Source organism: Macaca nemestrina, chromosome 6 (genome assembly GCF_043159975.1).
Source record: "Macaca nemestrina isolate mMacNem1 chromosome 6, mMacNem.hap1, whole genome shotgun sequence".
Taxonomy (NCBI): domain Eukaryota; kingdom Metazoa; phylum Chordata; class Mammalia; order Primates; family Cercopithecidae; genus Macaca; species Macaca nemestrina.
In genome coordinates this window covers 28501968-28518982 of record NC_092130.1, presented here as the reverse complement: position 1 = coordinate 28518982, position 17015 = coordinate 28501968, and the positions used below count along the sequence as shown (strand labels likewise).

General features: G+C 37.9%; 2 protein-coding genes across 5 annotated transcripts in view; both read left to right on the top strand.

Moving 5' to 3' along the window:
* LOC105466839 (G3BP stress granule assembly factor 1) overlaps nucleotides 1-11232 on the top strand; it is a 39697-nt gene extending 28465 nt beyond the window's left edge. For all 4 annotated transcript variants that reach the window (XM_011715918.3, XM_011715919.2, XM_011715920.3 and 1 more), the window contains exons 10-12: nucleotides 144-272; nucleotides 695-804; nucleotides 3754-11232. In XM_011715918.3, the coding sequence (XP_011714220.1) occupies nucleotides 144-272; nucleotides 695-804; nucleotides 3754-3960 (446 nt within the window). In that variant the 3' untranslated portion in view covers nucleotides 3961-11232. The remainder of the gene's footprint in view (nucleotides 1-143; nucleotides 273-694; nucleotides 805-3753) is intronic.
* Nucleotides 11233-11352: 120 nt separating this feature from the next.
* Nucleotides 11353-17015, top strand: part of LOC105466836 (histone H2B type 1-J-like) — an 88389-nt gene continuing 82726 nt past the window's right edge. The window contains exon 1 of the mRNA XM_071098188.1: nucleotides 11353-16427. The gene's annotated coding sequence lies outside the window, so the exon portion shown is untranslated. The remainder of the gene's footprint in view (nucleotides 16428-17015) is intronic.

Here is a 17015-nt window from a genome sequence, read left to right as displayed (position 1 = left end):
TTTATATACTTTAAAATAAAAATATTGTAGGGTTGATGGAATTGCCTGTTTTTACGGTAGAGGGAAAACTATTGAATGTGAGCAGTCACTGAAAGATGTCTTCTTTCTCTTACCTTTAATTGATGTTTTTGTCTCCTTTTAAGTCCGTGAGGCTGGTGAGCAAGGTGACATTGAACCCCGAAGAATGGTGAGACACCCTGACAGTCACCAACTCTTCATTGGCAACCTGCCTCATGAAGTGGACAAATCAGAGCTTAAAGATTTCTTTCAAAGTAGGTTATTGAGTTTTGAACACTAAATTCATCTAGTGTCTCTCTAGCACTGTACAGTAGAAATAGAAAATGAGCCACATACGTAATTATAAATTTTCTAGTAGTCATGGTAAAAGGAAAAAAATAGGTAAAAAGAAACTGGATAATTTTAATAACATTTAACTCTTAAGGCATTGTCATTTCAACATGTAAGAATATTGTGAGAGATATTTTACACTTTTTCATAATAAATCTTTGAAATCCAAATGTGCCTCCCATAATTTTACACTTATGAGAGGCACATCTTAATTCAGACCAGCTGTATTTATATTTCAAGTGCTCAGTAGTCACATGCATCCAGTGGCTACTGTATTGGACTGTGTACATGGAATGTTTAAAGGGAATGGTCTAAGTAGTTATCTGAGAATCTGTTTCACTTGCAGATTATGGGAACGTGGTGGAGTTGCGCATTAACAGTGGTGGGAAATTACCCAATTTTGGTTTTGTTGTGTTTGATGATTCTGAGCCTGTTCAGAAGGTCCTTAGCAACAGGGTAAGCAGCTTTTCATCTTGATTTTTTTTTTTTTTTTTTAAAGGTTTTGGTTCTTTAGAATATATTTATCTTTACAGCTGGGTCTTTATGTAAAGTGCAGTTTATTCCAACATATTCAGGTAATTTATTCCATTATTTTCAACTATTGTTAAAAGACCTGCCTGGGGGTTTAGAAAAATGAAACTTATGTTTAAATAACTTAGTTTTTGAAAACATGAATTATGAGAATGAGAAAATGAATAGTTATCAGTGCACTGAGATTTACGTAACTACCTTTCCTTGGTGTTGGCTTTTGGTGTACAGGAGGTGAAATACAAACCTACTTTTAACTATTAGATAAGACCCAGTTTGCCCAGGGCTGTTTTGGGGTACTGCTGTTTTGTAGAGACTAACTATTAAGAACTTCTCCTATAAGTCAATAAATTGGGTTTGGAAGATAAATTATATAGTCAGACTACTTGGAACCACCCTTACTAATAGTACTCTTACCCTGTAAATTCTAATAATAGAAGAATTTGTAGAATGGAAATCTTACCGTGGTAGCCCCAAAGAAAGCTTCCCCTCCCCTAGCAAAAAACTGCTTTTTGTAGTAGTGGAGAAGAACAAGGGTATAAATAATATTAATTTACTAAGCTATACTTTTTTATTGAGGTGAAATTTACATAACACTATTAACCATTTAAAAATGTACAACTTAATTGCATTTAGAACACATATTGTGCAACCATTACCTTTAATTCCAAAAGTTTTTTACTAAAAGCCATAAGCTCTTTACTCACTAAGCAGTCATTCCTTGTACCTGTCTCCCCAACCCCTTGCAGCCACTAATCCGCTTTCTGTCCCTGTGGATTAAAATTGTGTACTTTAAACCATGTAATAGAAATATTGCAGATCAGTGATATTCTCTAGAATGCTAATGGGCATACTGCAAGGTTTTTTTTGTTTGTTTGAGACAGAGTCTCGCTCTGCTGCCCAAGTTGGGGTACAATGGTGTGATCTCGGCTCACTGCAACCTCCACCTCCCAGGTTCAAGCAGTTCTCCTGCCTCAGCCTCCTGAGTAGCTGGGATTACAGGTGCCCCTCACCATGCCCAGCTGATTTTTTTGTATTTTTAGTAGACACGGGGTTTCCCCATGTTGGCCAGGCTGGTCTCGAACTCCTGACCTCAGGTGATCCACTGACCTTGGCCTCCCTAAAAGTGCTGGGATTATAGGTGTGAGCCAGTGCACCTGGCCATACTGCATAGTTTAGTGTTGTGGTCCTAACATTATGTCAACCTGAGTATGCACATATACATTATCTTTCAAATTATTTTACCACATATTTTTGTGAAGCATCTCCTGCAAAATACTGTTTGAGAAATGAGAGAACAGTGGTTCATCTCACCAAAGCCACTGAAGAACTCAGAAATGTCCAGTAGGCTTTGTAGATAAATCCATCATTCAGCACATTGTTAGGCCTAGTGGCCACCCTTCATTTCATGATATTGATAGAAGTCTACTATGCTTCCTTCAGTAATTTTTTGTGTGAGCAGAAATAGCTTATGTAAGACTGACTGCCCTGGTGTATGACATACTGTAGTGTACATTAGTGGTTCAAAGCTTATTTTTCCCAGTTTGGAGGCCTTGATTTACATTCTCCTTTCATCACTCATTAGTGTTGTGACCCATGGGACAAGTTACTTAACCTCCCCAGTCCTTAGTTTGCTAGTCCTTAAAGTAAGTATCTACCTTCAGAGGGTTGTTGTAAAGGTTAAGTGAGTTAATAAATTTGAATAGAACACTTCCCTGACACATAGTAAGTACTGTTAGATGCTTATTTTAAGAAATTAGAAAATTATATTGCTGGTGAAGAGCATAATTGAATATATTGAAATGTTTGGTAACTTTGGCTCTGTTAGCAAATGAAGCCCAAGACTATCCAAACTTCTCAGGAGGTGAAGAACAAGTTAAAGTTTATGTCAGATTAATGAAGTTTTTATTTTAAATATATACGTACTTTGCATAAATATGTACAGTACCATCTTTTCGCATTGGCGGTGATGAGGTTTTATTCTAAGCCTCCAAATCTATGGAGAAGGTGGCAATTCTTTATTCAATTTACATAATTATATGAGAAAAAATAAGTACGATGAGAGTTAACTTGTGCTGCTGTGCTATTTAAAATGGCTTTTTAAAACTGGCCTGCCTACCTAATCACCTTTCCAGGTATTTGTTAATGGTAAATTGTATGTTCTCAGTTAAAAACTGAAATGTTGTAATCCCAGCACTTTGGGAGGCTGAGGCGGGCGGATCACTTGAGGTCAGGAGTTTGAGACCAGCCTAGCCAACATGGCAAAGCCCTGTCTCTACTAAAAATACAAAAATTAGCCAGGTGTGGTGGTGGGCGCCTCTAATCCCAGCTACTCTGGAGGCTGGGGCAGGGAAAATCGCTTGAACCCGGGAGGCAGAAGTTGCGGTGAGCCAAGATCGTGCCATTACACTCCAGTCTGGGTGACGAGTGAAACTCTGTCGCATTAAAAAAACAAACAAAAAACTGAACTGTGAGAATTTAGCTGATTTATAATCTGCTGGTTCTTTTTTTTTTCTGAGACGGTGTCTTGCTCTGTTTCCCAGACTGGAGTGCAATGGTGCGATCTTGGCTCACTGCAACCTCTGCCTCCCAGATTCAAGTGATTCTCCTGCCTCAGCCTCCTGAGTAGCTGGGACTACAGGCGTGTGCCATCATGCCTGGCTAATTTTTGTATTTTTTTAGTAGAGATGGTATTTCACCATGTTGGTCAGGCTGGTCTTGAACTCCTGACCTCGTGATCCACTTGCCTCAGCCTCCCAAAGTGCTGGGATTACAGGCATGAGCCATTGCCCAGCCTCTGCTGGTTCATTATTATAGCTTTCTTTGATAGTGATAGCTCATCACTACTCTTAAGTCTGGTCACCTTGATTCTTACAGCCTATCATGTTCAGAGGTGAGGTCCGTCTGAATGTCGAAGAGAAGAAGACTCGAGCTGCCAGGGAAGGCGACCGACGAGATAATCGCCTTCGGGGACCTGGAGGCCCTCGAGGTGGGCTGGGTGGTGGAATGAGAGGCCCTCCCCGTGGAGGCATGGTGCAGAAACCAGGATTTGGAGTGGGAAGGGGGCTTGCGCCACGGCAGTGAATCTTCATGGATCTTCACGCAGTCATACAAACCCTAGTTCCAACAGAATGGTGAAATCTTCGACCAGCCTTTGGTATCTTGGAGTATGACCCCAGTCTGTTATAAACTGCTTAAGTTTGTATAATTTTACTTTTTTTGTGTGTTAATGGTGTGTGCTCCCTTTCCCTCTCTTCCCTTTCCTGACCTTTAGTCTTTCACTTCCAATTTTGTGGAATGATATTTTAGGAATAACGGACTTTTAAAGAAGAAAAAAAAAAAACTGAATTTCCTTGCTTACTTTGCATATACAGACTGGATTTTTTTTTTAACAGCCATTTCCCCAAAGGAATGTCTTGTGTATTACTGACATTTGGTATGTTTCCTTCATTGGAATATTTCTTATTTTCTATGTGTTTCAAAAGCCTGTAAGAAATACAGGATTTGATAATATTTTGAAGGCAGGAAAAACCCAAATTGTTTCTTCTTTGAGAGTCATGACTACCTTCTAGTGTGGAGAAATTGCCATTGGAAAATTTGACAATTTTGATTCTCACTGGTATGTTTAAAAACTGAATAAAAGGAATAGAAATTTTCTTTTGATAAAGGATCACAAAACAATTCTAAAACCTGTTTTTACCATTGAAATTTAAATTGTGATAATAGGTTTTAAATGTCTAGAATGCAACTGATAGGCTTTTCTTGAACTGTTGTTTTTTAAAGTAGTTTTTTCATGTTTAATTTGTATTTGTAAAAAAACAAAAAGCAAAAAAATTCCCAAAACTTAGATAACAACCAGAGCAAAACTGTTGTGCCTTCTATTTATCTTTGATTTCAGTCTTGGCAATTGTTTAAACAAAAATAATTAAAAAAAAATCTAGATTTGTTTTATTAGGTCCAGAGTATGTGGGGAATTACAGAATCCCTCTTTCATCACTTTGTGTATGTCTTTTGTTAACGTGTTTGTTATGCCTTATTCTAAAATTGAGTCTCAAACTGGAATGCCTTCGAAGACAGATGCTTCTATAGAGGTTCTTTGACCTAAATAGTTCAGCATTTGTATTTTTATTCTGGTATCTAATCAGATTCCTAATCATAGCCCGTAAGAAGGAATGTTACTTTCATATTGGACTTTGCTCATGTGCTCGTGTCCGCATTTTTTTTCTTAAAATCATAGCCATATGGTAAATTTTCTATTTTGTTATGGTTCTTTTATTGATGGGCATGCAGTGGGTGTTACTTGGAAATGGCCAATTTTTATTAAAATATTTCTGGAAGAAAATTTAATCTGGCAATATAGACTAATACTCGTTTCACATATGTGTTATTTGTTGAGTGCTGTGTGTGAGATGGGTGAAGGTTTTGTTTACACGTGTGAAACAAATTTTGTTTGATTATTTGTCATTACTAATTGAAGGGCAACCAGGTTGTAAAATTCAGCGTATTTATTTTCTTAACAGTATTCATCTTTAGGACTGTCGTTTGAAGATAGCATAGGAATATTTGGTTTGCGTTACTGAGAAACTCTAGGTTTGCTGTGATGGTTAAGACCACAGTGAAGTTGGTATTACCAGTTTGGTTCCAGTTCCTCAAATATTTGAAAATTGGCAGCATCTCCTTTACATAAACTTAATGTAACTGAATCACATGGGTTTTTTGTAGGGTTAGTTTAAGTAACTTTGGTAACCACTTTTGGCCCAGATCAGTGATAATAGGAAGAAATACAGCTTATACTTGTGTAGCTTATATTAAGCGTGTGGTGGGTGGAAAGAAAAGTTTAGTCTGAGTTAGTTTGGAAAAAAAAAATTACTTTGTGGTAACTTCAAGGTAATAAATTATGGATAGCCTAGAAATTATCCTTCACAGGTGAATACTAAATTACACATTTCAAAACAGGAGTTCTTCCTACTTGGAGACTTAACGGCATTAACTAGATGCAGCGGTCCTCAGCTTGGCGTTATCACATCCTAGAGGACATTTAGAAATGTGTGAAATTTGGAAGGTTTATTGGAGAGACATGCATCTGGCATTTATTGGGTGGGGTCTAAGGATACCAAATGTGTAAAAATGAAGCAACTCCACTGAGAATACTGATAGTCCCTATTCCTGTGGGTGGGTGGAGCTGTGGGATTAGAAGAACTGGAATGAAGACTCATTCTTTTGAAACTCAGCCTCAGATAAATAAACTAGGAAATGGAAATCTGTTTCAAGAATTACAGTAACGTCTACTCTAAGGAATTAGTAATTTCACTTTTTATTATCTGTACCAAATGTATGTGTGTGTTGTGTATGTGTGTGTAAATGTGGAGAGGTGGTAGCAATTCATGCTGATGCTGCTTGTGATTTGTTGCAGGGAATTACTGCACAATCTCAGAAAATACAAGTCTTCCCCAGTACTTTCAGTCATCAGAGTTGGGATGATTGTGAGGTTTAGAATGATAGTATTGGACCTAAGAAATAGGATTAGCATCATGATCAGCACTGTTGAGAATCCTTGTACAATTATGTACATTATTGCATGTAAACATGAGAGCTCAGAGATGTATACATTTCCACTGCTGGAAAATGATAATGTTAGGGCAACATTTTCTATAGGTGGCAGCAGTAGGAGCTCATCACATTGAACATTTTCAGATTTTAAAATGAAAATTTTCATCCATAGGAATGGCCCAGTGTATAGTTATTAGCTACTGAACTTAGAACTCTTGACCCATGAGAGTTTTTTTTTTTTTTTTTAATTTTTATTTTTATAGAGGCAAGGTCTTGCTATGTTGTCAGGCTGGTCTCAAGCTCCTGGCCTGGTCAGTTCTCCTGCCTTCCAAGTAGCCGGAACTACGGGTGTGCACCATTGCACCTGGCCTCATGAGTATTTTAGCTAGATAAGATTTGTTTGGTTCAGTGGGTCTTAGTTTTTTAAGACCTATTGATTTATAATTAGAGATCTTGGGCCTTAAACTGTATTTTTGTGTTAGTGGTGAGGTTGGGCTTTACTTTGTATATTCCAGTGTTCTCAACTTTGTCAGATATTGCTAGGGACCAGTGAGATCGATAATCCAAAAATAATAATTTGACTTTGGATGAGTGTGTCATTACCACAGTGTTAGATGATTTGCACTTTAGGTTAGAAAAGTTAATTTTCACATCTGTGCTGCGGATTGGGTGATATTGTCCTCAGCACAATAGAGGAGGAAGAAACTGAATCAGAGCAGTTAAATGACAGGCTTCCAAGTCATTCATGTAGCAAGGAGTGCATTTGCCTCCCAAACTGATGATTTTTCTCTGGAACCATCATGCCCCCCTAATTACATTTCAGTAACATAGACCGCAATGAGCTTCCTACTGTAGGGAGACTTGAGTCTGGAATACATTCAGAACAAGGTTAACATTACATTTCTTAATTTCCTTTAGGGCAAACAAGATAATTAAAGTTGGATTTTGTGAGTCTTTTTGATTTGCAGATTATATATGGTAACACAATAGTAGTGGTTTGTTTTTAAGTTTTTTTCTCATCTGATTTGATAATTTAGTGCAAACTTCAAATCTGGATGTGGATAACAGTATTTTTATTAGAGCATAATCCAGGTGAGTTTATAGAATTTATGTTTTGTGCTTATAAACTGTCACCTTCTGATACTTTTCTTCATCCTTCTATTTGAAAAACCCTTGTAGAATTTAACAATTTAATGGAAAATGTTGCACTTTATAGAAAGCCATTTTAGAACTTATAGGTAACCTTTCTGAAGAGCTTAGATTTGTAGACCACTGTTTTTGCTGAGTGACGTTTCTTTTAAATGGTTGCATTTGTCAAATCTATAAAGATGTCTTTTATATTGCAGTTTTCTTCTTGTGCTACTTAAAGGAATCTTTGCAGTATTGCATACAGATGAGATAATTGTTGACCTTTTTAGTTGAGCCGTTTTTAAACTTGCAAAAGTAGTAACATCAACATTTATTTGAGTATCAGGTTTTTTAGCTAACTGCCTAATGTACCAAAAAAACTTTGCAATGTCTTATGTGGGATGAGGGGTTGAGTTAAAGTTGCTAATCAAGTAATGGCTATGTGGCACAAAATGATAACTAAGAATTTCTGGTTCTAAGGGGATTTATATTTGGGATTTATATTTGTTTAATGTTGAGGTTCTGGGGACCATAGGTGGGCCTGTCAACTCTTAACAGACTATAGTAAAGGAGAGATGGTGGCACATGTGAGAAAAAAACTTGTTTATATTTACATTCTTACTAGTGGATAGATACCACCTCAGAACAACCCTGAAATTAAACTGCCTTGTTCATGCTTTCATGTCTCAAATCAAGGCCTGAATGAGTAAAAAGATGATTAGAGGTTACCTAAAACCCTTAACCAGTTTTGGTTTTTGATTATGCATATGCGTTGACTTGGAATTAGGTTTTTAGTTTCTGTTTATGTGACTTAGTTTGAGAACATTGGATTCATCTTCTCTCCACAGTTCCTACTTAAACCTAGTAGCTTCTTTTAATTCCCTGTAAGTAAGAGGAAGATAATATAGGGAATCTGATCAACTATTTCTTTAATAAATCATGTGACTTGGGCAATTACAGAAATTCATATGTGTTTAGTATTTTGAAATGTGGCCAGTGTCCCAGATTTGTAAGCTACAGTGTGCATACAATGCATACAGTGTGTCTTAGGATTTTTTTTTTTTTAAGTGAATTAAGGATGTTTACCAGAAATTATTGATTTGCTGAATCAAGTATTCTCAGGAGCTCACTTATGGGGAAGGTTGCCTATATTTTTCGTAGTAATTAGAGGGAAGCTTAAATCCTGTTTAACCTGGATAGAAACAGTTTTAACTATTGCTGAAGTTAAAATCACTTTGGGGTGGGTTGGGTGGCTCATGCCTGTAATCCTAGTGCTTTGAGAGACTGAGGCCAGAGGATTGCTTGAGGCCAGGGATTTGAGACCAGCTTGGGCAACACAGCAAGACCCTCTCTCTACAGATAATTGAAAAATGAGGCAGACGTGGTGGCGCATTCCTGTAGTCTCGGTCTCTCGGGAGGCTGAGGCAGGATATTGCTTGAGCCCAGGAGTTGGAGGCTGCAGTGAGTTATGATCGTGCCACTGCACTCTAACCTGGGTGACAGAGTGAGACCCTGTCTCTAAAAAACAAAAAATCGGAAAACAAAACAAAAACCACTTTGGTTACTCGTTGTCCTTATGTTTTGATGTCAGTTGTTCTCCTAAATTTTAAAATTTTGTTACGAAGATTGGATGTACACTGATTTGGCCCTTTAAATGACATTATACCAAGAAGCTGGTATAAGGAAGTAGGAGAGGAGAAAACTTTTTGAAAAACCATTTGATGCATGCTAAGGTATCTTGTAGGACATGTGGTTTTAAAAAATCCATGAATTTTGAAGAAGGATAGGGTGGAAGTAAAATTTAGCTGATAGCATAGGGATCATTTGTCATTTATATAGAAAATAATTATATTTTTGAGTGAGAAGCATCAGACTTAAATTTTTTTTTCTTCTATTTTGATTATTACCACAAAGAACAGAGAAACTCTCAGAATTCTTTGAATCATAGAATGTTAGTGCTGGAAAGGACTAGGAAGTGACCTGTACAACCCCTTCATTTTACAAATGATCAGATAATTGGCTAGTAGAGTCCCAGATCTGCTTCTAGAAGTAATACGGTGATCATCAGTTTAGATTCACTGTAGGAAGGCCAGCACTGTTAAAGTTTGTCAGGAGGAAAAGGGAAGGTATCACTTTTTGTATGTTCACCCAGTTGCTTCTGTAGTTTTCATACCCCTGTTTTCTCTATTTTCTTAGAACTGTCTTTAATGGCTCAGCTCTACCAGGGCTTGTTGTCTAAGGACATTAACTTGTGCTCCCCTCAGGGATGGGTTTACTACTAGCTGTCAGAAAGCTATTGGGTATCCTAATGTGTTAATAGCTGAAACTCAGCTGTAATTTCTCCGAAATACTTCAGCATTTTGCATTCTGTACATTGTGGTGCTTTTTCCACCTTGTATTGTTGTAATTGTAAGCTCCTAGGGGGCAGCAATTTGGTCTTAGGCGTGTACCCTGTTTAGTGCCTGGCAATGCCATGTTTATATCAAGGTCTTAATACTACTTTTCAGTTATTTTTCCCACTCTTCATGGAAGTGATGCTCCAGCCTTGCTAAAACACTTAGGGTCCTCCTGATAAGCCAGGCATTGTGATTCCTTGGCTTCAAGTGCCTTCTCTCTTCCCTGAAGGTCCACTGAGATCTACACTCTCCCCTTTCCTCCTATCTCTTGCCATGTAAGTAGTTTTTTTTAAAAGATCAGTACAAGAGCTATGTTTTTTCCTAAGAAAAAATTGGCAACAGGAATGGGGAGTAGCCCTTTTTGGGGCTGATCTGTCCGAGGAACAAATCCATTCTCATCTACTTTCCACATTGTCCCTCTTGTTTGAGGTCCTGTTCCGACCTTCATTTCTAAAACTGTTCTAGAGCACTTTGTCTTTCTCATAGTTCATAACTTACCCCTTCAATCTAGAATTAGAATTACATTATTTTTACTAGACTGTAAGCTCCTAGAAGATAAGGACTAGGGAGTTAATCTCTGTATTCCACCAGAAGGTACAGTGACTCACAACTAGAGTCTTTAGATGATAACTTACTGAGTTGAATAACTTAATATATTTCTGTTTTCATTCCTAAGGGAGGCATGTCTGGAGATAGACCTTGAATTTAATAAATGTTAGGCACTATACCATTTTAGTGGAGGAAATTGTTGGGAAATTTGGGGGGATGGGTATAGAAGGGGGAGGAAGTCACTGGCCATTTTGAGGTGCTTCCATTGGTCTGGGTAACTAGCCATTTCTTCCTGATTGTGCCTGGTATATCCCAGGCAGTTTGTTTCTGTGCAGAAGAATTTTATATGAAATTTTCATTTCTTTGCCAAAACTTGTTCCTTCTTTCAGTTCATGACATCATCCATGCTAAAGTCTGAGTCATCTGCTTCCATTTTTGTTATTCCCAATATCCAGTCTTCAGCTAAGTCCTGTCAGTTCTACCTCAAGTCTTTCACGTCTGTCTTCCTCACCTATGTAATTTCAGTACTCTCAGCTTCACTTAACCTCTTCTTACTCCAGCCTACTTTATACACAATGTTAGATTCATCTTACTGAAACATAGCTCTGACCATGTATCTCATGTATGTGTTCTCTCTCCCCTATTAGACTGTAAGCTCCTTATGGGCAGGATCTGTGTCTGAGTCATCTTTGTATCTTGCCTAGCACCTATCAATAAATACTTCTTGAATGAACCAATGAATTCTCATTTCTCGACATAAAACGTTGTCTAAAGTGAGATATTTTCCAGGTTATACATAGGTTTCTCCCTGGGGTAAGTGAAAGTTCTTGCATATAAAGTTGGTTAAATAGTAATAATTATGAGTTAACCACAGAAAATTTCAGAAAACTTTAATTTTTTTCCATTGGAATCAGCATGGATATGTGTATATGGATGGTTCAATAAATATACTGTTATATACATGTTTCACAGAAATTTTACATTCCATCTTCAGACTGCAGAAATAGATTTCTTTTTTTACAAGCCAAAAAATAACTGCCATAACTTTTATGACTTCATGCAAAAAAAGAAGGGGAAGAGTAAGGGGCAAAAGGGAATTAGTTGTTGAAGGTTGAGTGTCCAGTAAGAAGTAAAAATGTTACATTAAGGAAGCGATTGCTTAACACGCTGCTTAAGGTGGTAGCCAAACAAATCCTTAACTGCAGCATTAAGGCCATACCAAGTTTATACATATATACAAAGAAATTTCCATATAAAAGACATACTATCACATTTTCTTCTTCATGAGGATGAGGAACTTTGTAATTCTGACCTAATTTTCCAGGCCAATTAATTAAAATATCCCCAGGCTGCTTTTTAGAAATACTTTCTACTTTGGCTAGCTGTCAGAGTTGCTGCTATGTGGGCTTGTGACTTCTGGTCTGGAATGAAAGTATGAATCATCTTGAACCTCTTCCATCAAAGCACTTTGTTGCTTAGCTAATTCACGCTGCCCAGTTAAGCACATTTTCTGCATCCCCAAAGTATTTGGAATCACAGAATTGTTACTTGTGGTTGTCTTACCTGTAACAGACTCCACAGTCGTGCTGGCATTGTGACCTGAAGAATTACACAGTGCCCTTCTTAGATTCTTTGGGGTTACGATAACTTCTTGAATAATGTACTAATGAACCTAATGAACCATAGTGTTTCAGGAAACATGCCCTAGCTATTGGAAGTTCGTATCTAACTTTTACCCCTTGTGGGTCATGATACATTTAACTTAGTAGCTACATTTTTGGAATAAAGGAAATGTAAAATTATTTGCAGAATAATAACCGAGGATTTGCTCTTCTGCCTAAACATCAAACTAGGGAACTTTTAAGACAAAGTGTACACCTTTTGTGCAAGTAAGTGGGCAAAATGGGGAAAACATGAAGGGCAAGTCCTTTGGGGATGACTTCCAGTTAATGCAGAAGTCATTTGCTTTGGCAAGGTTGGGTGGGACTCTGAGATTGCACACTCTTGCCCTGTTGGCAGAAACTAGCCCATCTTAAGTTAGTCAATGAATTCTGACTCAAAACTAAAAGTTGCTAAATCTAAGATCGAGTGTATAAATAAAATAACCCCTTCCTCCAGTGACTGCATTTATTTTGTAATCTTAAACTCATTTTGGAATGTTTTAAATTAAAGACAACTTTGCCATTAATGTTGTCTTAGCAATGAATTCTCTCTGTTGTCCTGTTCATTGCCAGTTTTCAAGTATGTCTCCAGTGTGTTCACAACTATGGCTGCAAGGTAACTTGGTCTCTTTCTATAGCTTCCCTAGGCCAGTCAAGTTTGAGAATGAGGTCTCCCTATGGCCTCTCCTGGGGGAGAGGACCAAGTGATTTGTGATTTGGAAGCACTATCGTATGTCTGAACACTTGCCAAGTTAACGGTCACTGAGTATTCTAATCATGCACCAAGCACTCGTCACCCTAAATGCACTACAAATTATTCATTGCAGTAACTTGCATCAATTCTAGATAGGGTGATTTTTAATGAACAGGTCTACTGTGATGCTGATCTAGACAATGAGAGTGGAATACCCTTTGGCAGTCTTGGAATATCAAGAGGGCTTAAAAAGTATTAGGTTTTTGTATTGGTCACTTTGTGGTTCACTTTGTCCATTTCAAGTCCAAAGCAGTTGAAGACATGTTTTATCCAGTTTATCAGACATACTTGGAGGCCACTGAGGTCCCTGCTATGTTTGTTTTGAATTGAAAGTAAAACTCAAGCTGTTTTTTCTTTTTTTAAACATTGCACTAACCTTTTGTCTAACAAGCACAAGGATCACATTGAGTAGGTATTTTATCTATATCCATTCAATATAATAAGCAGGTGGGACCCCCTCGGGATTTAATTTACTCATACCATTTTAACTGTTGTTAGTGCTGAAAATATAATGGCTTAAGTATTGGAAGATTGAACCATTAGAATATGAAGTAATATGAATTTAAAATGCTCTGAAGTACCTAGTGGGAACTCAATTTTTTAGCCTTTTCTATACCATTCAGGCTAAATTGACATGTTGAGTATGGTATGCTTTTAGATGAGGTAGAGATGCATCTAATGTGGAAAAAGTTGAGTTTAGCAAACTGATGATTTGATATATAAACACCAGTTTTAAAAAAGATTTGAGGCAATCGTGTTCTAAAGAATTTGCTTAAGAAATGTAGCTTTGTGAAAGAAACTATTCCTTTTCTGTGCTTGGACTAGCAATGACTTAATACCAGTCAATTACATGTTTGTCTTTATTTTTTCTACTCATATTTGACTTCTTTTCCCCTCTCTATACATTTTTTCTTTGTGGACCTGATTTTCATGCTTTGAATAGAGATGTTTGTTGGGAGAAGTAATTTCAGATGCAACTGAGGGTGTAAAAAAGGACATGCTAGACTATGTTTTCTTCAGGTCTGTTTACTATTTCAGTTAGATCAATAAAAGGTACTAATTTGGATCAAAAGCTCTCCTTTAGAAATACCTTCATTGTACTAAGTATTGCCTTGATAACGCATAGAAATAATTTGTTCAGAATCAGTATAGTGAGCTCATAGTAAAACCATGACTTTACCATACCTATCTATCCCCTTTCTAGTGGGTACCTAGGACACACTAAATGCATAGTACTTACTGGTTCAAACTGACACTCTTGAAGATGTGAATTTCTAGTGGGTACTCTACTTCTGAGACAAAGGAAAAGTTAAGTTTGCTCAAAATAAGTACAGGAAAATCTGAGCTGGACTGAAGGTGTCAGCTAATGGAAAGAAGATAGAAAGCCGCTGTTTGTGAAGGAGCACCATTTTGGTTTGCCTTTGAGAACTGCTATACTAAATGAATCCTGACCCTTTAAGCTTTCGATGTAGTCTAAATCTATCTTCCCAAACGTGTCTCCCATTGATTACACTTTATCCAAATGGATAATAACCTGAAATGTGCTGTCTATTTTTAATCTCCATATTTTTGTTCATACTGTTCCCTCTCTCTGGAATCTTGTCCTCATCTCTCAAAATCTCATCTATTTAGATTACTGCTCACATTCCATTATTTAATTTTTGCCCTCTCCATGGGACTCTCCTCCTGCTCCTGTTACTACATCCCACTTTTAGTAGTGATATTGGTGCTTTTATTATCCCCTTCTATATTGTAGGAAAAGGGGCTGTGTTTTTACTCTGATGCCCTGCTTTCATGGTATACCGATTTTCCATAATAGATTTAATATATAGCAGGTGGAAAGACAGGTATGGGGAAGTTAAAAATCTGAATAGAAAAACTGGAGATTATGTATGCATGTGATGTTTTATGTAGTAAAATATGTTCTAGTTCTTCCTGAGCCCATTGTAACTTACACTTTGAAAGAAGATTAAAATGCTTTCTCCTGGCTAAGGAAACATTTCAAAAGTCATCCAAAGACATGTGCGTGGACCTGGAGACCCACTAAACCAGACAGACTTGGGGTCACTAAATAGGGACCATTCAAAGAGTGCCACTTTTCTGAACAACATCCAGAGCTGACCAGAAGGGGTACTGTGCTGGCCCTTAGAGCAGTAGCTAAGACATTCCTGACATCACTGCTGTAGCTCATGGTCCTGTTGTGCCAAAGACCAAGCTAGATGCAACTGAAGAGACAGGTGAGGCCAAGTGGATTCTATGAAGCACAGTCATGGAGGCCTTGTCCAATGAACTCATCTGGCTAGTGTGCACAGACAAAAGGACTTGAACACAAGCAGGAGCATCTACTTAACTTTTTTGGAGAGGGGCAGCTCTGTTGACACGCTTCCCTTGTAATTTCATTTTCCTACTTCATGTCCAGAGCTTGGGTGGGAGTAAAGGGCCGTTAGAAACTGCTCTGCTGGAATGAGACCACAATTACATAAATCCAGATAGTGAACTGCTATGGAAAAGAACTTTTGTTTAGAATCTGAGTTCAAATGTCCCATCCTTCAAGAGACTTTGGATTGATTGTCTCGGATTCCATTGATATAAAGCATACATAATATCCCTGTTGAGAAAGAGAGTGTTCTGATTATAAGAAGTGTTGAAACCATAGGAGTGCAGAAGCATTTCAGAAACGTTTCCAGGGTGAGGTCTTGTTTGAGGGTGAATATGGAGAGAGCTGGCTCAACTCCAGTCACATCAGCTATAAATTGCTTTTTATTAGTAAGTCAATGGTATGAATTTAGACAAACCCTCCAATGGTCTGGAATGGTCCCATGTTTTCTGCTTTAGCTGCACTTAGAGTAACAGGAACACACCAGGGAATACATTGTTAAATCTTGCTGGAAGTTTCTCACTATGATAACATTGGGGGTGGGGGAGGGGGGAGCAGGGAGGAGTCATTACAGTTATTTCTCTAAGGATATTTCACAAGTTCTGCTCTGATTTCTGATTCTTGCAGAGGCTTTGGCAGAGAATTCAGACAACTGCCATGGGAAGTGGGTTACAGCCTTCATAGGATACACGTGCTAAAACACCAGAGTGGAATGTCCTGATGAGTGATGGGATTCTCAGGTGAGAAGCTAGTCTTAGAGGCAAGTCATCCAGTGTTGTGAAATACCTTGACTTTCAAGGAAAAGGATTAAGATTATAATCTCTTCAAGGGCCAAGACTCACTCTTCTTTTTTTAAATGTTTCCCTACCTACTCACCAGAAGGCCTGAGATGGGGTGCCAAGCCTGATACTAGAATACAATGAAACCTTTTACAACACATCCTATAGCTCTTCTTTTCTTCAACCCATCAAAATATTCAGTTTGGTTTTGAAGAATCTCCTGCAACTTCCTCTTTTTACAGGAGAGTAAATAGGCCAAGAAAGTGAAACAGCTTATCTATATTCCCATGATGAACCTGAGGTTATACCAGAAGAAGGACCCACACCGCTCCCTGACCTGTCTACTTCAAATGGCAGGTGTGTTTAAATAAGATACTGGGTTTCTGGAGTTGCATAAGGAAACAGTTAAGTCTGAAGAAGAGGAGGTTAAAAGACAATGCAGGGAATTGTGGAGCCAGGTGGAGGTGGGAAGGGGAGACCCATTATGCTTGGAATCAGTATGCAGCCAGCAGATGTATTTTATTCCCAGGTTAGTTAGCTGCTACTGCTTTGTAGCTGGTTAATGGCCTATGTAGTATATAATTTCCATCACTGGGCTCTCTGAAGAGTATATTCTTGGTTTGCTATTCTCTACATTTTGACTTCTCGACCCAATGTTCCAAAGCAGAGCAATGAAATTTCAAAGTGCATGGGCAAGACAATGAACAGAAATTGCAGCCTTAAAGCAAATAAGACAGGAGTTGTTACGTCCATTCTAGTCTACCCTACTTCTCTTGGAAATAAATCAGCATCTTTTAATAGTTCAGTTTCATAAAATAAGAGGCACAAACTGATGAAACGGGATGCTGACAGAAGAGAGGCAGTGGGAGGAGTAGGGGGAAAGCAAAGGAAGGAGAAGTAATGGTCTATTAGCTGAAGGAGCCTTAGTATTAAAAATTATTGGGC